The sequence below is a fragment of the Mus caroli genome, chromosome X (assembly GCF_900094665.2).
Source record: "Mus caroli chromosome X, CAROLI_EIJ_v1.1, whole genome shotgun sequence".
In the NCBI taxonomy this organism is placed as follows: domain Eukaryota; kingdom Metazoa; phylum Chordata; class Mammalia; order Rodentia; family Muridae; genus Mus; species Mus caroli.
The window spans coordinates 127,871,350-127,894,156 of NC_034589.1; the positions used below are offsets into that span (position 1 = coordinate 127,871,350).

At 38.2% G+C, this 22,807-nt stretch overlaps 1 protein-coding gene across 3 annotated transcripts in view; it reads left to right on the forward strand.

The window, feature by feature from the left end:
• The window catches only part of Pwwp3b (PWWP domain containing 3B), a 27,983-nt gene extending 5,389 nt beyond the window's left edge, over positions 1–22,594 (forward strand). Inside the window, exons 1-4 of one of the 3 annotated variants that reach the window (XM_029473691.1) lie at positions 2,070–2,118; positions 15,563–15,691; positions 17,945–18,112; positions 18,753–22,594. In XM_029473691.1, the coding sequence (XP_029329551.1) occupies positions 18,969–21,014 (2,046 nt within the window). In that variant the 5' untranslated portion in view covers positions 2,070–2,118; positions 15,563–15,691; positions 17,945–18,112; positions 18,753–18,968 and the 3' untranslated portion in view covers positions 21,015–22,594. Of the gene's footprint in view, positions 1–2,069; positions 2,119–3,054; positions 3,219–15,562; positions 15,692–17,944; positions 18,113–18,752 lie in introns of those variants that run through there. The other 2 variants (XM_029473690.1, XM_021153987.2) reach the window with 2 other exon arrangements.
• The last annotated feature ends 213 nt before the right edge of the window (positions 22,595–22,807 follow it).

The window sequence follows — 22,807 nt, forward strand, 5'->3', positions numbered from 1 at the left end:
AAAGACATGTCTTAATGACTGAATGGTTAGGAGGATGTTGTAACCTTATGCCAGTTCTGGTCAGCACAAAGGTATCGTGCACCAAAATATGCTAAGAGGGAAAAAGGATGTGGATGAGTGTAGCAAATACTAGGGTTGCTAGCAGCTTGCCAGTGTCTTCAGCACCAGGGCTGTGATGTTGAACCTCACTTAGTTTCGAACAGTTCACTGGTTTCCGCATAATCTGAGAGTAAACATCACCTTGCATCCTAGCAAACAGGCCATGGATGGTGATGGGGGAGAGGGCACATAGTGTAGGCAGACAGACCTGCTTTGGCTTTCCCCCCTTTTTTTTTCTTGTCCCTTTCCTGGGTTTATACAGGACTGACTTTCTATTACCTTGCAATCTTACCAATTGTTGATTTTGTAATTTCTTTGCTGCTTTTCAGTCAAACTGAGCTTTAAAAAGTGAAGTTTTGGTCTTAGTTACATTTGCATCTCTTTGATGACTAAAGTAAGTGGGTATCTTTCATATGGTGCTGTTTTTATTTTGAGTGTTTGGGTTTTAAGGGGCTCCACTGAATAGCTTGATAGAAAATGGAGTTGCACAAGGAGGCCAAAGAGTAAGCTATAGTTCAATGGTAAATTGCAGAACACTGATAATTGTAAAAGTCAAGTGGGTCTTATAACAAAGCACCACATTTAAGTAACTACTCCCAAATAGGTTTGGGGCTTTTAGCAGTCTACAGACAGATATTTAGAGCTGTTCTGCACGAACCTGCTTACAAGGAAGCAGAGCGTTCCCTTAGAATTTCATAACCTACTCATGTCCTTCTGTCCTTTCCCATTTATTTTGATTCTGCTGTTTATTTTTAATTAACATGTAAGAGCAACTTTAGGCTGCCTTGACATTTTATTTAATTTTAATTTTTATTTTTCAGTGGATTTTGATAGTTTTTTTTTTGAGGTAGGTGCTCACTCTCTAGTCCATATTTTCACTCTGTAGCCTAAGCTCCCTTCAACCCTCACCCCCGCCCCGTTCCTGCCTCAGTTTCCCAAGTGCTGGGATTATACGTGCAAGGCACCACACCCACCTTTAGAACAGAGATGTTTTTGCTTGAAAACAGTTATACTAAGTTTGTCAAGTTTTCCCATTTTGGCTTAGTGTTTTTTACTACAAGTTTTTCCTCCCTAATTTCAGTATATTTACATACACATTCTTTAAAGAGTTTAATTAGTGTTTCATATTTAGAAATGAGTAAAATGTGTGAAAGTTTTAGAAGGATGAATAAGACTTGATTATACCCACACACTGTCATATACACCACACACACTCATGCACACACATAAACAACACATTCTCTCACACACATACCCCACACAAACACATACATACACACACATAAACAACACATTCTCACAATCACAAACACATACACACACACGTGCCCCACACACACTCATATACACACACACATAAACAACACATTCACACACACACAAACACACGCGCCCCACACACACTCATACGCACGCACTCATAAACAGTACACACATTCACACACACACACCACAGCAAGTGGTGGGGGAAGCATATAACCTCAGGACCAGGAAAATTAATCTTTCAAAGACTTAATTTTCCCCCAAATAAGGTATTATTAATTCACCTCAATCACGAAGAAGGGCATGGCAAATATTTTAAAGACATTTTGAGCCGCTGGATCTTAATTTAGTTTGCAGAAATAAAATGGCAGAATAACAAAACAAAACATTTATGTGTTGCAAAAAGCTATTCTTCTGTAGGTCTTTAGTTTATGTTAAAGGCATTTCTGCAGTGTTTTCGGGGAGGGGATCGTCCACCCTGGCGCTCTGACTGCAAAGTAAAGGACACATGTTGCCTTTTCTGCTTTCCAGTTTGGAAAAAAAAAAAAAAAAAAAGGCACGGTGCTTTTTTTCAGACTGAAACAAGTCTGAGTTGGAGCTGGTGGCTTTCGCCCCTCCCCGAGGGGCTCTTCCCTGCAGCCCCCAGCATGAGAAGGGGTGGAGCTTATGCCTGCTTGTGGGAAGCGCGCAGCAGCGCTCATCCTGGGGGAGGGGCTGCACTTCTCCAGGCGGCAGCAGCAGACTAGGAGCTAGGAGGTAATGGCTGTCTTAAAGCCCGTTATTTTCTGGCAATTTCGTCGCGCTTCGGTGGGAAGGTGGAAAAAGAAAATAGAGATTATTGCCGGGGAGAGGTGGGAATGCAATAATGTTTTGATAGATCTGTCCTAACTCGGGTGGAATTAATCTTCTGGAATTTGGGGTTTTCGGATAATTTGAAAGTCCGTAGTGTGGGGGAGAGGTGATCAGATTGCAGCTTCTAAAATAAGACTTCAGTGAGGCATGCCGTTCATGTTCATTTTCTTACGTGGCATTCCATGTTTTTGTCTCCGGTACAGTTTTTTTTTTTTTTTTAAATCGGATTTTGTTTTAAACATTTGCATTCTGCCAAAAAAACTGGCAGAAAACGCAAACATAAAATGAATGAAATAGAAAGATACATGGGCTTCGAAGGAGATTTAGATACGCTGTTGAGTGATATCACTTGTAAAAAAAAAAAATGCGTGTTTTCCTGACTGGGGGCGGGGGCGGGAAACTAGACTCCTTGTGTCTCCCACTGTTTGGGTGTAGTTGGTGGTGGCAGAAGTGAGACATAACCTTTCCTTTTTATTTTAACTGCTTTCAGCATTTTCAGAATTGCTTTATTCCCTGATAATTTTTATAATGAGAAAAGCAAAATGATGCTGAGATAGCAGACTATTTTATTTCAAACACACTCGTGCGCGCACGCATACACACACACACACACACACACACACACACAAGTCCACACAGAGATACGTGCTCTCATAACCCTTTCCTTTTGCTGAGAGAGGATTTTTTTTCTGGACCCAGTCAAGCAAGGAGCCAAGTTGTGTAGACTACAGCCCTGTGTGTATCCTGCTTGTGAGGGCGCCTCTCAGGCCACAGGTAGAGAGAGCAGTGGACCAGAAGAACCATTCTTTTCTTTTTTTTTTTTTTTCTGTGTTATCTCAGTTTAAAAGTGAGCTAGGGGACTTGGTTTAACTCTCTAAGCAGTTTTAAAAGTGTTCTGCAGCACGATACTTCAATCCTATGGAATGTCCCAATACTGCCAAATAAAGGTCTGAAGCTGTTGTGCTTTGACAAGCTGTCTCCAAAGTTCAAGTCGGTGGAAGAAAGTAAGTTTAGAATGGCTTCAGTGTTTTAAGTTATTTAAAGAGAAAAACTATGATTAACAAAGTGTGTGTCAGCAAATCAGGAAAAAAAGGGGGTGGTGGTGATCTTCTAATGGAATTTGTATGTGATGGGGTAGAAGCAGTCTTACCATCTCTGTTTTAAAGTAGCCCCTGTTTGTTTGTTTTGTTCTGTTTTGTTTTGAGACAGGCTCTCTATAGACCAGGCTTCCCTGGAACTATGGAGTTCTAGGCTGCCTTTTTGACAGTCCTCTTGCCTCAGCCTATTGAATGATGAGAATGTAGGCATGAACAAACGTGCTGGACTTAAAATAATCTTTAATTTGCATTTAGTCACTTTGCACTAATATTGAAAAAAAACTTGGAATAACATGCTTCAAAGTTGGGGCAGGGGATAGAATTTAAAACAATACATTATAATGAACCAAACTGGCTGCCAGGTATGGTGTCTTGTATCTGTAATCCCAGCAGTCAAGAGCCTAAGTCAAGAGGATTGCCTTGAGTTTTAAAGTTAGCATGTGATATGCAGATCAGCCTGGGTTGCAGAATAGCCCCCTGATTAAAAGAGCCAAAACAAACAAAAAAGTTGTTTTCTAATGCTATGTATTTGTGTGTATATATATGAATATATACACTCTATAGGCAATTATTAGTAGAGTTAATCTTTCCAAAATTATACTTTTTGTAGCTTCCCCATATTTGATATTCTCAGTAGACATGACATTTATCTATAGTAAAGACTTTTGTAGGTAGAGACATTTGGATTCCACCTTTTGTGCAATGTATAACAAAGCTCTGATTTTCAGCCTGGTATATTCTAGAAGCTTGAAGAAAGCTGCTGGCTGGCAAGATGTAGTTCCCACCCTTCTCACAAGGACATGGTAGTGACAGTTCTGCTTCTGGACACAAGATGGCGCTTGCCAGATAGCTTAGTTCTTCTCCAGACAAGTGTTTTTATGAAGTGAGCAAAGAAAACAGGGAAACACATTTTGTATTATTAAAGTGCAAGGCAGCATGTAGTATGTAATGGGAATTCATTTGAAAACCTCTTTGTGTGTGAGGAAGACAAAGCCCCATCGAAGACTGATGTGAGGACTCTTAAACATTTCAAATGGAGGTCATATGGTCTGGCTCATAGTTATTTCTGTTCTCTTCTGTCTCTGCCTGGTCATTTTCTGCTAGCAAAATGGCATGCCTACAACAGTCTTGACAGGGAATTTTATTTACACATTTTATCCATTTTATGAGTTTGATTCTATGCTCCTTTTTGGCACCACCTCAGCTAATACCACATTTGCAAGTGGCATGAGCAGTGCACCTGTGGTCCATGTGAGCACGAGAAAGCCTGTGCAATGGCAGAAGTGCCCAGCAGAGTCAAGGCTCTGCTGGGAAAGCAGCTGGAGTGAGAAGCAAGACAGCTGGATCACAGGCCCAAACCACCACAGGTCACGTGACAGAGGGTCCAAGCCCTTCATTTCATAAAACAGTTCATGTGAAAAACATAGGAAGTTGAAGAGTCGAAGTAGGGTTTCTTTTGTTTCTGGTTCGGTAGCCATGACATAGCAAATGAAAAAGCACACGTTGTAATGCTGGGAAAGAAAGAAGTACAGGTGGTTCTCTGCGGCCAATGATTTGATTTGAGTTTCTTCAACTTTATTCTGCTTCAGAAAACACTGGCCCTCAGTAGGAGTTATGCTTTGAATCTGTTTCTTTTCCTAGGCTTGGACTACTGTGTAGTACCACTCAACTTTCTTGTCGATGCAGGGTAGCAGCAGTGAGCCACAGCTTTCAAATTACTCAAAGTGCTGTTTCCCTTTTGGCACAGCCTCAGTTAATATCACATTTGCAAGTGATGTAGGCAGTGTCCTGTGATCCATTTTGAGCTCCCCCACCCCCCCAAAAAAAATGTCAGTGCAAATGCAGATGTGTCCAGCAGAGTAAAGGCTCCACTGGAACTCAGCTGGAGTGAGAATCAAGACAACTTCCAGTCATGTGGTCATGACAGGAAACTGTTTGGGGCAGAGCACAGTTGCCAGTGCTCCTTTTGTTTGTTTGCTCCCTTGTTTATTTTGTGTGTGGGGGGAGGGTTTGTCTGTGTGACACCTATGTGTAATACCCTTGAAGACAAAGGAAGGTGATGAGCCCCTGGCACAGGAGTTAGAAATGGTTTGTGAACCACCATGTGGCTGCTGGGATTCAAGCCCAGGACCTCTGAAGAAAACAGCCAGTGCATTTAACCATTCCTCCAGCCCCCTGTGGTTTGTTTTTTTGAGATAAGGTCTCAACCTATAGTCCAGGCCAGCCTTGATACTGGCTGTGTAGACTAGATTGGTCTAGAATTTACAGCCCTCTGCCTGACTCTGCTTCCTTACTGCTGGAATTATATGGAACCACAGCCATCTCTACTAGTGATTCTGGAGTGAGAGAGGGGGCAGTGTGTGTGTGTGTGTGTGTGTGTGTGTGTGTGTGTGTGTGTGTATCTGTCTGCCTGTCTGTCTGTCTGTATGTATGTATGTATTTATGTTTATCCTAGTATGTCCACACAACAACTCAAATGTGGTTTAACTGTGATGGTTTCTAGGTCTAATGAGTTCCTTTGAATGTGACTGTAAGAGGAAAATGTATGTTAAAACTCTACAATGACATTAGAAAAATATTCACAATGATAGCTACTTTTGGAAGTCTGTCGTGTCCAAGCCAACCATATGACTCACAAGAAAACCTTGGAAAGCATCCTGACAATTAGTAGCTATGTCAGTCATTCCAAACCTCTGACTGTCATCCTCTTAATGATAGTTTACTATGTTATCTGGGCCAGCGGGAGGAGACACAGACCCTGAATTCTATCTGGCTGATATGGGTAGATAAAAGAGCTCTGGCAATTTACCCAAGTTAAAAGAGCAATCCCTAGACTAAACTGTGAAAGCTGCAAGACTACCAAAGTAATCACGGAAATGGTATCCCTGATGGACTCCCTGCGCCCCTTGCCTGTCTCCCATTTGTCAGCAGCACACATACTCATTCCCTTCATACAGTGGCTGCAATGAGGCCTAGGTCCTAGCACATTAGAAAAGTACCTTTGTAAAATAGTTTAAATAATCTTCCTAGCCACTGGCTTAAGTCTTGACCTAGTGCCTATAATTTTTTCTTTATTTTTAAAAGATTTATTTGTGCGTGTGTGTGGGTGTGTGTGTGTGTGTGTGTGTGTGTGTGTGTGTGTGTCCGTGTCCATGGAAGCCAAAAAAGGGATGTTGGATTACCTAGAGCTGGAGTTGTAGGCAGTTGTGAGCTTCCTGATATTGTGCTGGGAAAATGAACTCAGATTAGCTGAAAGAGCAGGAGGCATTATAAACTGCTAAAACAGTCCTCCACCCTCCCCCAACTCTTTTTAAAACCACTATCTTCTAGTTTCGTACATTCAAGTCACTTACTCAAGCTTTTTTTATTGGCTTATGTATATGTTCATGGGGATGGCACATGCTTGTGTGTATATTTATACACTACTCACATTTTTTTGAGGTCTGGAGTATCTTACTGAGTCTGGAGTTCCCTTGACTTGGCGAGACTGGCTAGCTCCAGGGATCTTCCTGTCTACCTTCCCAGAATTGCGATTGCAGGCACAAGCTCAGGTCTCCACATATGGCAAGCACATTACTGACTGAGATAGTTCCCTGGCCCTTTATTTATTTATTTATTAAGGATAAATAATATCCTTTATTTAAGCTCATTGTAAGTTTTTAGAAGCACGTAGAGAGGCCTCTACAATGATTGCTTCTTTGGTAAAACCAGGAAGTCAAATATAAGCCACTGTGACCTAAAGACTTGTGGGTGACCAAAGGTTCACTGGGTGATTTCTTGCCTAGATACTAATGAGTCATTTCCATATTTAGACCATCTGTGGCTCATACTGAACTTTAACTTTTTAAACACCTTCTTCCTGGTCAGTGTCTACCTGGTGTTGCTCATTTAGGCTGCTGCTGATCTCCAAAAGGTATTGATGATTCGGAATATGCTTTCATATCAGGTGGTCCAAGTTGCCCATTCAGTCTGCTAGTATAGTTAGAACTGGGTTCCAAAACTCATGCTTTAAACATTATTTCAGAGGACCTTGCTGTAACACCTGCCTGGGAAAATTGGTATCTAATTATTTGGTCTACCATCTCTCTTATGGCCTCACCAAAAAAATACTAGAATCAGGGTGATAAGAATAAGTTTGGTCATGCCTAGATTTCCTTTCTATGTATGTCGCAGAGAATGGCAAGTGTTATGAGGAACACATTGCTTTTTCTTCAAGTTTCCAGTGATGGATTCTAGACAGGTCTTTCTGTCTGTTCAGTGAAGAATAGCACAGTCTAATAGTCTGGGCATATAATAGAGCTTTCTTTGTTTATGTGTTATGATGATGTGTAGTGAGGCCCTGGTCTCCTTTTCTTGGATTTTATCCTTTAAAAGATTTCTCATTACACAATCCACACCCTTCACTCAGAGATACTCTATTGGCATTCTCTAGATTTTCATAGTCGTGACAGTATGCAGAACTGATTGGGTTTTTGTTCTCTTTTTTTAAAGCATCTGTGTCATGCTACATACATTTGACCAAAGATTATGGAGTTGTTTTTTTTTCTCCCTGACAATGATATACTACACTGGAATACTCTGTTACATGCACCTCTGGTTTTTTTGTTGTTGGTGGTGGTTTTTTTGTTGTTGTTGGTGGTGGTGGGTTTTTTTGTTTTTGTTTTTGTTTTGTTTTTGTTTTTTGTTTTTTGTTTTTGTTTTGAGATGGGGTTTCTCTGTGTCGCCCTGGCTGTCCTGGAACTCCCTCTGTAGACAAGGCTGGCCTCAAACTCAGAAATCCACCTGCCTCTGCCTCCCAAGTGCTGGGATTAAAGGCATGCGCCACCACCACCCGGCTTGTGCACCTCTGTTTTAAGGGTCACAGAATAGTCCACCTGCCCATTGAAGGTCTAAGATTATTTTAACAGTGTCTTTAACAATGTCCCCTGGACCTTACAATGATCTTTGAGAACATTTTAACTAGAAAACCCCTGTTCTTATGAACCTAATGCACAAAAATACTGCTCTTTATGTTGTAGCTAAGCTATCTCTTCTGTGTTATGAAGCTGCTTTTCAGTGGGAACACATGAGTAAACCAGCTCTCCGAGCTTGAGTTGTAGAATTTGACTACTCTCTTACCCTACCGTGCTTTCTTCTCTCTTCCCTCTCCTTACAGGTATATATTTGACTGGCATGGAAGGCCTTCAGGATGATTAAAGCTGTGCCAAAGAGAATAAGTTTCATAAGCTATAGGATAGTAGCATCTTCAAGTTTTTTGACATTTGTCTTTTGCTAACTCAATGGAAGAGCTAGCTAGCAAAGACATGAACTCTTACAAGAGAAGTTGCATAGTCACATCAAAGGCCACCCAAATGCTTTAAAAATTAACACCGTAATAAATTAGTATAGGGAATTAAAATAATTTAATAGACAATAGGTCTTGCTCTATATTTAAAAGGATATTTTAATTCATACTTTTGGCACACGCAACCTTCTGTGGTAGTCAATTAATCCAAAGAAAAACTCAAACTCTGTGTATTGCCGTTACTATCAGAGTAAAATATAGTTGGTTTTTATGAGTTATATTCTAGCTGGTTGATGTTCTCTCTCTTTGAAGACTCACATTTATTGAAGCATATTTTCCATAGAGTTAAATTCACTCTTCTTTTTTAACTGTACATATTGATGAGCTTTAACAAGCTTAGTCGCAAAAACAATACAATTGGGTAATGGAATATCTCCAAAATAGGACATTCGGACCTCATTGCATTCTATATAGTGTCTCTATCCCACTTCCTGACAGTCAGCAAGTTTATTTCTGTTTCTGTGGATTTTCTTTTCCTGGGGTGTCATGTACATGGAATCACAAAGTAATCTTTTGAATCTAACAATTTCATTATATTGATCAACAGATAGATATTCTACTTATACATGCAAAAGTATTGCATGTATAAGTAGTTTATTTCTTAATACAGCTGAGGAGTGTTGTATGATATGGATATTCTATGATTTGTGTAACCATTCATCAAGAGATTTGCAGGTTTTAATGATTATGATTAAAGTAGTTAAAGAATTCAAAGCAGACCCTTGCCAGAGGCGGGGGACGGGGGGCGTTCTTCTCTTGAGTAAATACCTCAGAGTGGAATTATTGGCTTTGAAGGATTAAGAATGCTTAACTACATTAACAACTTCTGGGCTGTTTCTAAAGTTATGTTTGATATTTTTGCAATATGTGCGTTACTCTGCATCATTGTCTGGAATCTCTCCTGTTAGTGTTTTTTTTCTCTTTGATACCAGCTGTTATTATAAAGGTGTTAACGATACCTCATTATCTTTCCCTTGTATATATTTACTAATGGTGATAAACATATTTTCATGTCCTTAACTAAAAATTGTGTATCTATGTTGAGATGTTAGTCTTACTAAATTCTAAGAACATTTTATATATCCTGGATACAAGCTCAGTAAGAGGTATATGTTGTGCACATATTTTTTCCAACTCTGAAATTTTTTTCATTTTCGTTTTGAAGAAATTTTCAAGCTGAATTTTCCTATTTTTATGATTTATGATTTTTTTCAACTTTGTCTTTTAATAAACCTTTGGTTCATCCAAGATTTCAAAGACATTCTCCTAATATTTTATAGATTTGGCTTTATAGATATAGATATGATTTTATAGAACTGGCTCATGATGTATTTTTAATGATTTTTTATATATACTTAGCTAAGGGGTCATGATAGAAAACTTTGCTTAAAATGTTCCAGTACCATTTATTGAAAAGAACTATTCAAAAATTGGTAGGCAATATTTACTAGTTTATTTGTGATCTGTTGACCTATATGTCAATCATACATCAATAATATATAATCTTGATTATCATAGTCTTGAACTCAGATAATGTGAGTCTTCTGCCATTTCTACCTACTTCCTTTTCAGTATCATTCTGGCTCCTCTACTTCTCCAAACATATTTTAGAGTTATTCTTTCAACTTCTACAAAAAGCCTGCTGGAATTTTCATTTAAGTTATAGTGACAAGAGATATGTATGGAGAATGTTATACCCTAAATTAGTATTTATGTCAATTCATATGGTATATATCCTTGTTTATTTATATGTTATTTGTATCAGTATATTAAAGTTTCCAACACACTTTTTGTTAACACTTAGATTTTTTTTTTTTGAGATGGAGTCTCTCCTTGACCTGAAACTTGCCAAATGGGTAAGCGTGGCTAGCCAGCAAGCTCTGGGGGAATCCATTTGTCTCTGCCATCCAAGTACTGGATTACAAACACAAACCACAACACCTGGTTTTTAAAATATGGGTCATGGGGATCCAATTCAGATCTTAGTGCTTGCAAATGCAAGTACTTCGTGAACAAAAGTGTCTCCCAGCCCTGCTTCTTGTATTTTTGAAATAAAATGATACATGGAGTTTTAAAACTTAAGCTTTAAATCTTTGTTGTATAGAAATCCAGTCAACTCTAGATTGGTTGATTCTTTAGAATTCTCTTTAGAGTTCATTCATGTTATCAAAACTGCAGTTTTACTTTTGCCTTTCCAAGACATACACACTTAATTGGGCTTTCGGCTCTTACTCTATTCACTGGGGCCTCTAATCCAATGTTGATTAGAAATAGTAAAAGCAAATATTCTTACGGTGTTCCTGGTATTAGCAGAAACACATTCCATGTAAACATAATGTTAACTGTAGGACTTTTGTAGATGTTGGTGATCTGATTGAGGAAGACTGATTTGTTTTATAATGGGCTCAGTTCTTCTTTTTTTTTTTTTTTTTTTTTTTTTTTTTTTTTTTTTTTTTTTTTTTTTTTTGAGACAGGGTTTCTCTGTGTAGCCCTGGCTGTCCTGGAACTCACTTTGTGGACCAGGCTGGCCTCGAACTCAGAAATCTGCCTGACTCTGCCTCCCAAGTGCTGGGATCAAAGGCCTGCGCCACCACCACCCAGCGGGCTCAGTTTTTCTATTCTGATTATCTGTGAGATGTTGGTAGATGCTCTGTCTGCCACAGTTACTATGATTTTTCATCATTTTCAGTTCTCTACTGTGGTAAGCTAAATTGATGGATTTGGGAATGTTGAACAATCCTTACATTCCAAAGTATGAATTTCATTCGATCATGATAATATCTTTTATCTCTGTCATTGCTTTGAGCAGTAGCATTTAATGAGGATTTCTGCATCTATGTTTTTAAGAGATAGTAGTAGTCTGTGGTTTTCTGTACTTTTTATTGTGTTATTGGTATCAGGTAAATGTCAGTGTCACAAAAATATATTTGATGTCATTCCTTGTATTTTATCACCTTATTCTTACTGGCTTGCATTATTGGGTTTTTAAGTAGAGGCTGGTGCACTACACGATTTTTTTTTCCACAATTCTTTACCCTAAAATTTCATCAGTCTATATACTTGTACTACCAAAAGGGAGATTGTCTCTTTTCATGCTCTTCCCATTTAGCTGCTGTAAGTACTAAGTACAAGTTTCATGATGAGGCAGAAAGTATTGCCCAGAGTAACCTCGATGTTTGGAGGCACCTTTGGACCTGAACTTTGAAAGTAGAGCTTTCTTAGCATTCTTTCTTTACTCCCTGGTATATAACCTCTAATTTGAGTCTGAGTGACATATGGAAGGCAACTATGCTCAGCATACACCATAAGGTGCACACACTTGTACAAGCACACACAGAGACAGAGAAGGGAGAGAGAGAACCTCAAAGCCTGTCCCCATTGACACACTGCCTCCAACAAGGCCATGCCTTCTAATCCTTCCCAAACAGTTCCACTCCTGGTTAACCAACCCCACAATCTAAAGACTGTATTGCATCACCTCCCACATGGTTTTCTTGAACTATCATTTTATAGCTACACCCTCTTCTGGAACATCAGCAATGTTAATCTTTTCACTATTACTCTCCTGTTATTTTGAAAGTATCATAAATATTAAATCCTATAGTGTTATAGTGTCCAGGTTCTAAGTGGCCCACTTCCATATTGTGAAGTATCTTTCCCTTGTGTGTAGGCTATACATTGTTTGCAATTAGCTCAATTTGGCAAAGGTGATGAATTATCACGTGTTACCATGGTTATATGAGACTGTCTTAGTGAAATGGAGAAGTAGGAGAGAAAGGTAGAGGGGAAAAGAAGGAAGCAAGCTAGATGCAGAATCAGGTACAATATTTTTCTTTTAAGTTCAGTGACTCTCTACACATAATGCTTTAAGATTCATTATATTGCTCAGCTGTTCATCCCACACACAGGTATTGAACATTTTTTATTTACACTGAAGGATTTGCACTGTGTCTTAGTAATTACAAACATCAGCTCTGGAGTCAGAGTACCTAGGTCCAAATGCCTTGTGCCAAGTACACTGTGAACATTCTTGTAAACATTTCTTAATCTCTCTAATGCCTCATTTACAAAATGAGAATGACAAAAATGCTCACTGCTTTAGTCTATTTGTGCTATTATAACAGGGTACTTGAGAACAAGAAATTTCTCCAAAATGGACAGATACTTAGCTCACAGTTCTGATGGCTGAAGCATCCAAGAACTGAGGGACCATATCTGCCAGGGGCCTTATTATTATGTCACAAGTCACAAAGAGTAGCATATAGTGAGAGAACAAACAAGAGAGAAAGTGAGAAGGGTCCAAGTTCATCACCTTTTTATTACTTCAACCCATTTCCACAATGACTAAACCACTACTGCAATCTGGTATTAATAGGTTCGCTGGAGTTTTAATCAACTCATAAAGGTCTCTCATCTCTCAACACTTATGCACTAAGGATTTAAATTTCCAAAACATGAACTTTGAGGGAGATGTAAAACCTTATTAACAAGACTGCCTGGCATGTGGTAAGAAATCACTGGCATGTATCCTTAATATTAATATTAGTAATGCTCATGTAGAATGCAGTGAGTTATTCTCTGGTTAATGGTAAGTTACCAGGCATGTAAAAATGATAGGTATTATATGTTATTTTAATAATCTACTTCATAATAATAACATCAGTATAATTTTAACATTTATCATTAATAGTTATCACTCTTCTTATCCTTCTGAAAAAGAGTAAAGTGGATAAAAATTCCACGGAATTGGTATAAGATTAGCTAACTTGCATGCTATGAAAAATAGACAGGAAAGTGTAGTTTTGAAGTATAATAACTATATTTTATGTGTACTTAGGCATTCAAATGAGTAGGAAAAATATTATAAAGTATATAATAAAATAATTCTCTTCACTTAAATAAAGTAATGTAAATACATTAGCCCAGGAATCCTCTTTAGATGAAATAGTTAATATTCTGTAAGAATGATTTTTTTTTTTTTTTTGGTTATTAGAAAAATCAACTTTTTTTGTCCTGCTATTCTAAAGACAGACTGGGAATTACAGAGATATAGCTAAGATATAAGTTGTTCCATAAGTTGATAGCAGAATGTGGTAGTCCAATTAGGGGCTTACATCGATCTCCATTTCTAGTGAGTTACATCATTTTTCTAGTTCACTTCTTAGTTCATAATAGCTTGCCAAACTATCTCTTTATTGTGGCCAATTTCTAGTGAACAGAAAAAATAGTGAAAGTGGGGCACTGAGCACAGGCTAGCAGTTTATCCCATTTTGGTGGTGTTGTCTTTAGAAGCTTCCCAGATAGCAGTTAAACAAATAAAAGACAAAAACCTTCCTGTGGCAGAGAGTGCTACACCAGACTTCATTTTCCTCCTGAATCATGAGGAGACAACAATGCCTAGGCTCTACTGTAGTTTGGACTCCCCACCTGAGTTCTGGTTAGAGGGCAGAGGCCAGTGGTGGTATTTGCTAGAAATAGCCCTTAAAACTCTCCACAAGACTGTCCATCCCCCCTCTTTCTTAGATATCTAGCCAGAGAAAAATGATGTACCAAAGGATTGTCAGGCCCAAGAAGATGGTAAAGCCATAGGATGGAAGAAGTTTGGGTCCCTTAGTGACTACCTGAAACAAATGGCCCTCCTCTTTCTGGTGACTTGATGGCCTCCTTTAAAAATGTTTGGGAAGTGAACGAACCTGTGAGATTTGTGAATATCACAAGCATTGTGTAATTTATTTATTAGTGCCACCAACAAAATCCCAGCCTAGGGATGACTTTTATTAGTCTATTAGTATTTATTACATAAATGTGATTTTAAAAAAAAAAACACATTTAAAATGTATACCCTATGAATAATGTCATAATGTGTTATACTGAGGCAAACAAACTACCTCACTTCTCAAATTATCAACTGTAGTTTAAGTATAATTATACTTAAATTGGCTTTCTAATTTAAAATTACCATAGAGATATTTTGAGGAACAAAAGACTTGTAAATTAAAAACAAATTCTCTCTGCATTGAATTTCCCAAGTGTGAAACATAACAGCAAGTACAAGAAAAAAGCAACTTCCTGTTATAGTCTAGGCTACACAAAAATGGCTAGCTTAATTCCAAAGAAATATTTTTTCATCTTCTAGTCAGAAATAAAACATGTGTACGAAGCAATCTCTGAAGCTTTCCTGAAGAATTTAAGAAAAGAACTGAGTCACAGTAGAGGTGTACAATGTTTTGGACACAGAAAGTTTAAAAAAAATCTTACTGAAAATAATGTAAAGCTGTTGTGCAATCCTAATCATTATCTTTCTTATTCTATTTTAAAAGGTGTTGGCCAGCATGGATTTCCATGCACCTATAAGTATATTTGGTTTGCAAGTGGTTTTTATTTTTTAGAAATTTTGCATCTGTCATCATCTGGGAGTTTGGTATACGGCTTTCTTCTTTTGTTGTGTTCTTATTCTAAGTGGAGCGTGAGGGGTGTGGGTATACTGTGTGTGCAAGTGTGAGGGGCTGTGCTTAGAAAGAGGAAAGGGGTTACAGAGGACAGTGGGAACAAGGTAGGGCAATGGGATAGAAATAGGAGCAAAGCACATGATATGTGCATAAAGATGTTCAGGATGAAGCCCATTACTTAGCAATGAAGACATACTAGTAAAAAGAAAAGAATCGCCTGTAGACATAGGATAGCAAAGAATGCTAGTTAAAATATGTAAGAACTATTTACACTGGGGTTTTCTTACTATGAGATAAAGTGTTTTGCAACCTCCTCAAGAAATCATCCACCCCCAGGGTTTGAATGGGATTACACAGAGCCTTGCTGCTATTGCACTGTAAAGTTCTTTAAAGGGGAACATTTCTAGGTCTCAACACTCAAGCGGTTTTTCTTGGCAATTGTGTCTCCTGTGATTCAGGGAGTGGCCTTCAGCTCTGCGTCACCGTAGGGGCGGAGCCTTCTCTGAGCAGTGCCTGGGAGTTCTGTCCAGCCAGCCTTGGGGGAGGAGCTGCATTTGACTAGGCTGCAGCTGACAAGAAGCTTCAAGGTAATGTCTGACTTGAATTGATTTTCTAGAGACTTCTCGGAGCTCTGGGCGAAACATGAGGAAAGGGGAAGGATGATCTTGGGGTGGAAGGAACGAACGGCTTGGGATTTTTAGAGAATTGCTAGCATTTTGAGGACATGAATCCTCTGGAACTTTTGTATCTCCTAAGGTTTTTGAAGTCCACAAAGGGGAAAGGGTGATCAGATTACAGCCTCTAAATTAAGGCTTCAGGGCAGCATGGCCGTTCATGCTAATTTCCTAACTTGGCAAACCTTGTTGATATTATGAGGTGTTCTGTTATTCTATGAAGTTTCAAACATGTATTCATTTACACAAAAATAAAGCTGAGAGAAGTATTTCACAACAGTGGATTCATGCATCTACTAATTGGAATGCACTGAAAACGTCTGGACGTGTTACATACATATGAGTACAGGAAGGGGCTCAAATGTGCAACTGAGTGAAGGCATGGGCACATAATATATGCATGTATATGTGTGTGCTTGGAAAAATGTGACAGAAACTTCTGTTAGCAGTCAGCACTTTGGGGTAATCAAGCTGATATTTTTAATGTTTAACCCATTTCAATATCCTAAGAATACCTTGCCTTGTGATTATTTGTATAACCATGAAAGAAATGAAGCTCAAACAGCTACCCATTTTCTTTAAACACAAACATTCAAAAAACATGCATATATGCTTCCACAACTATACTTAATTTTTTCCAGTAGTGGAAATTTTCCTAGATCTGGTCAAATAAGGAGTATGGTTGCTGTTCCGATTATAAATCTGTGTGTTTCCTCCTTGCAATTCATTATTTCAGTCATGCGTAGAGCTCTAGTTGCCAAAAATCATTTTCTGCATCATCTAAGTGTACAGATAAAACAAAATATTTGGTTTATTCCTGTAAGCTGTTTAAAGAATATTATATGGTATGATACATGCATGCTCTGTAGTATTATGTATCTGGTAAATAGAAAACATTAGCCTCCACAGGACGTACTTTGAAAGTTTCTGAGGAACAAGTACATGGTAAAGAGAGCAAATTATTGAACAATAATTACATGTACTATTTAAATATATGTATGTTACTATAATGTATGCAACTAAATCTAAAAAATACATGTATAGTTAAACAGGGATGCCTTTTCTAGTCTATATTTTTAAAGTAGTAATTAGTTTTTATTGTTTTTTGATATCTTCAGGGAAATATACAAATAAAATATTACACACTTGGGACAAGCCTCATTTAATAACTTATGCAAACTCTTGTGAAAAACACTTATTTATATAGAATTATGTTCAAATCATGCTCTAGAGTGGGTTTCATGACCCTGGTTTGAAATGGGCATTCATTCTTCTATCTATGTAAGCAAAATTCTAGACAGAGAATCTTAATGGTAGACATTTGTTTCAAGTTGTACTTAACTTTTATATGTATATGTATTTTGCATCATTTTAATTCAATAAGCTTCTGGATCAACAGAAATGTTTTGGTGAAAACATCACCATATTTCTACCCTGTACTAGAAACCTTTTCATGTTCTTAAATGCTTATTTGATACTAGGAATCAAACCAGGATCTTAAATGTGCCAGGCAAACACTCTAACACTGAGCCACATTCCTAGCTCTAAGTGCTTATCATAAAGAATTTTCACCCCCCAAAAAAAAATCCTCCTGAATTTCTAGTGCAGTTTCTATCCTCCCGTAAAACGGATCTTGTGTTACTGCCCTGCTTATATTATCACCAACAGGCTGCAATTCCGGTACTGGTCATAAGATGGCAGAAAGCCTGAATTTCCTTCAGGGAACCATTTTTATGAAGCAGGCAAACCAGTGATACTGTTTTTTTAATTAATAAGATGTTGAGACACGATGTGCCACATAACTCATTCCATTGAAAACAACTGCACATTTAAATAAGGAATCCATATGATGATTAATGGGGAGATTCTATCAGAAAATCTATACTGTGATTCATAGGAGATACAAGCTAATTTGTTACCTTCCTTCCCTCATGCCTCCTCTCCCACTTCTAGAGTGAGATCCATTTCAGTATGAATGGTAGAGAATATTTCATCTTGAAAGAACACAGGAGAAAACAAATATGACATCTGTATTAATGACTATGTCTTATCTCGTCCCTATGGTACACAAAGGCATGCCTGTCAGTTTGGGCAGGCAGGGTTGGTTGGTTTGTTTTAACACATCTTCCCTTTATTGATTGGATTTCCTGTCTTCCTTTTGTACAGCCTCGGTTAATAGCAGAGGTGCATGTGATTGGACTTGAGCCCAGAAAGGCAGTATAACTACATCCGTGCCCCATAGGGTGAAAGGCCTGCTTGGAAGTCAGCTGGCGTGAGGATCAAGATAGTTGGCTGTCACACTGCAAGACTACCCACCAGTCCACCTGACAGAGGGTAAGTAAGCCTTTTCCCATTTCAAGAAATGCTTTACGTTTGAAAACATGCTGAGGTCTTAAAATATACTTGATTTTTGCATCTGTAGCATTTGAATTTCAAAGTAACTTTTGTATTAACATAATTCAGTTAAGAATTCATAAAGCCATATGCTCAACTCACGCATTTTCTTTTAGTGTTATGGAAACATTAGAAGCATTTGAGAACTTAGTAGAATTACATTTCTTTTAGCTTGTTCTGGAACTTCTGAATAAGACTTGAGAATGGAACTGAACATTCAATGAGCCCATTCCCCCCCACACACACATATGATCCTCGTGGGTCCTAAATTTGAAGATTCACTACCACAGGTGAAATACCAGGAATATGAGAGTATCAAACTATCCAATGACATAAATTCCCTAACAAACAACTACAGCACTTCTACTGGTGCATATTCTTCAACAACAATATAAGAGTTCTTTAATTTAGTTTATTGTGCAAGTTTATTTCCTGGTATTGTTACCTCCCTAGCCATTAAGCTGCAATGAGAAATCTCTCTGGTTCTCATTGAACACAGTTCTTTTCAGTTTGCTTGCATTTGCTTAACTTGTACTTCAGCAAGATACTTTTATTGTTAATAGTGTTCTCCCTATTTCAGTATCTTCCAGAGTTCTCTTATTCAAACAACATGTTCAAGAATCCTGGGGACATATTCGTGAAAGAAAACGGTGCACATAAGCCATAAACTCTTGTGGTGCCAAATCAAAAAGAAACTTTCATAAGACTGGTTTCTTGATAGCACTTGTATTTGCAGCCACAGGGCTAGCCAATCTCTTTGTCTGTAATACTACTTGGCACACTAATCTAAATCATAATGGATGGCGAATATGTCCTGTGTAATTGGAAAGACCAATTATGGCCAGCAAAAGTTCTAGATAGGTCTGAAAGTCCATCAGACAGTAAGAGGAAAAATTCATCGTCCCTAGAAGTTGAAATACTTTCACTGGATGAGAAAATTACCGTGGAAAGCACAGACGCAAAAGTCCTAACCAAATCTGCTGTTGAAGCCATTATGTCCTCTCTAGCAGTGCAGTCAGAGGTCAACGTTGCACCTAGAGAGGAGACAGCCTATGAAAGATCACTGAAAATGGCACTGGAAATCGTGAAAGAAGGAACCAATCACAGCCAGGAAAGCATGTCAGAAGAACAACCTACAGCTACAGCGTCTGAAAATGTGCCAGAACAGCCGCCTGATTCACCTCCTCATAAAAAGTTCCGCAAACTTGAAAGCAACACCCCGGAGGACTCCGCTTCCATCCTGCTGTGCTCAGAGAGTGATGATTCCATGACCGATGATAAGTTGCAGGTGCACACAACCGGTGAGAGCATGCCAAGTGAGATGGACACAAAGGCATCAGAAAACTTAGGCTGTTGCCAAACAGATCCTTCATTGGCAGTTGAGGATGATAAAAAGGAAGAAAAGAAAAAGATTGACATCTCGGCCATCATGTCTGTGAATTTATCACTCAAAGAAGAAAGCGAATATATTAAAGAAGAGAAATTCGTCCCCTCATCAGAAGATCTCGCTGTCCCCAAAGAGGAGTCACAAGACATCCTCCCAGAAGCACCCCCGGCTGTTTCCTCTGAATGTTCTGCTGTCTCAGAGAATAACATGGAAGATCCTGGTGAGGGCCCATCAAATCAGAATCTAGTCTCCTATGCCAACCAAAATCAGTCTTCTGTGGAATCCGATGTAGGTGCTGAGACATCCACTGCAGGGTGCTCAGGGGACTTTCAGGTTTCCCTTCCTGCCCGTGATACAGTCAGCAGTGATCTACTGCTCCAGAGACTGGATTTAGAAGATCTTGAGGAAGAAGCCCGAGCTTCCGGCAAGCTTTTGTCCTTAAATCCTGCCAGTGCCGCTGCGTTGGAAAATGATAATGAAGATGACGATGAGGACCTTCCACGCTTCATCCTCCATTATGAGACACGTGCATTTGAAACCGGAATGATAGTGTGGTTTAAATATCAAAAATACCCATTTTGGCCAGCAGTGATCAAAAGCATTAGGCGGAAAGAGCGGAAAGCGAGTGTGCTTTTGGTTGAGGCAGACATGAGTCCTCAAAAGAAAGGCGTTAGAGTATCTTTGAGAAGGCTGAAGAAGTACGACTGTAAAGAGAAACAGGCACTAGTGGAGAAAGCCAGGGAGGAGTACCGGGAGAGTATCGATTGGTGCATCTCACTGATTTGTGACTACCGAGTTAGACTAGGTTGTGGCTCTTTTACCGGCTCGTTCTTTGAGTATTATGCTGCTGACATCAGTTATCCAGTCAGGAAAATCATCAAACAAGATACCTTCAGAAATATATTTCCAAAGCTATACAATGAAAACGTCGGGGAGCAGTTGCCTATGGCATCCCAAGCCAAGAGGGTATCTTTCCAGAAAATTCTCCCTGATCGGATGAAGCCTGCTCGGGACCGAGCTAACAAGAACCTGGTAGATTTCATTGTCAATGCAAAAGGAACAGAGGACCACCTCTTGGGCATTTTAAAGGGCACAAAAAAATCCAAGTGGCTGAAATCATTTCTGAATGCAAAGAGTTTCACACCCTGTATCGAAACCTACTTTGAAGATGAAGATCAACTGGACGAGGTAGTGAAATACCTACAAGAAATTTATAAGCAAATTGACCAGAAGATGCTGACTCTAATAAAAGATGACAAAATTAAGTTTGTCTTGGAAGTTCTTCTACCGGAAGCAATTATTTGCTCAATTTCTGCTGTTGATGGATTAGATTATGAGGCAGCTGAGGCAAAGTATCTCAAAGGACCGTCCCTCGGCTGTAGGGAGAGAGAATTATATGATTCCAAAATCCTATTTGAAAAGAGACGGAGGTCATTACCAAACGAAGGCCGTTAATGCCAAGAGTTGGAACCAAAAACAGAAGCTAGATGAAGCTTTGGAAAAGTAATCTTCTAAAAGTTCCAATGCCTAAATATTTGCCGAAAATGAAGGGAGGGTCTTTGAATTCTAAGTTCTTTTACTTTTTTTTTGAAGATCTGTGTGACCTGCAGGTACCACTACATCTACTTTTATTTTCTTGTGCTTCATCATATTCAGCTTGATCAGTATATTTTTAGCAGTTTGACTTTCTAATAGATTTTGGAATGCATAATTCTTAAGCAACTTTAGCGGAAACTGTTATTTTGTTTTAAGATATTTTTGCGTCTTTTCTGTATAGGTAAATACATTATGCACATTCAGTTCAATAAAACTTCACTGGTGTTAGATTTTAAGCAAGAGAATTAGAAAAGATGTCTAAAATACCAGTTATATATTTTTTGGTCAATTTTTTTTATAAAGTACTGACTTTTCTCTTAAGATAGCCAATTTATTTTTCCTGCCATGCCTATTTATTTTTGGGAAAAATATCTCTAAATCATAGAACCAAAGATAGATTAAAATTTGCCATATATATAAAACTAACCACAATTGCTTTTGCAAGAAAACAATCTAAAATTAAAAAGTAAATGGGTTATCCACATGTAATCTATCTGTTTGTATGTATGTGTATAACATCTCAGCATGCAGAAAATGATTGTTCATTCTACACTTCTATGAAATTCCAGTTTGAAGAGTGTCAAAGCTGAATAACTTCCTAAAACAGATAAGCTTCTGGCTATCTTCATTATTGTGAGTAGTTCTTAATCTAGCAAGTTGAGCGTATGTAGAAGACAGTTAAGATCAGCGTGTCAACAGTATAGCCACACTACAGTCCAGAGTTGTTGCTTCAAATCCATCTAAGTTTGATATAAACTTAAGAAAAGCAAGCACTGTGCTTAGAGTCCTTTCTCCAAATATAAAGTCATTTGTCTCCAACCAAGCAAGCTTTAGCATTTGGCTTATTTCTAGAATGGTTCTAATTGGTTCCAATAACATAAATGCCAACTGGTAAATCATTCCAACCTACTAGATGGACCAGAAACTGGAAAATTGGAAAAACGTTCCAGCAAAAGGTCTTCACTTGCTACATGTGGCAGTTATTCTGTATATGGTTATGGTGTATACAAAATTAGTCGTTCTTGTTACTTGAAACAAGATTTTTTTTATAAGACTCAATCTTAGAAAAGCTAGTATATTAAAAAACTTGATGTGAAAAGATGTACTAAGGGCTTAACATAAACCTATCTCCATTTTTACCTCAGAGAGTGAGACAACTTTCACTCTTGGGCTCTTTCGTGTTCATCTCACACAGCTCTATGTTTATGTACAATTTGCAGAATTTGGGTATTTGATTTATAATACAACTATCATATCCTTCCATTTAGATGTTCATTTCACTTGAGTTAAATAAAAACATTGTGGTGTTTGTGTAAATTAATATATGTACAAGCATATATATCTACATGTACCCACACTTCATTTAAAACGTGTAAGTGCTGTCATCATTTAACTCTTGTTATAAGTTGTCATTCTAAATAAAATGCCCACTTTCATGATTGATTTTGTATTATTTTAAAAGAAAATCTTCCTGATCATTTTAGGCTTTATATCTAACAAAACTATTTTGGTACCCTGCCTAAAATTTCCCAGCATTCTTTTTATATACATAATCTGTCAACCCCCATAATTTCCATATAGCTTTGAAGAGTGTATTATGATACCCCATACCATACAGTATGTCGACTCTATGATTTGGAAAAATACATTTT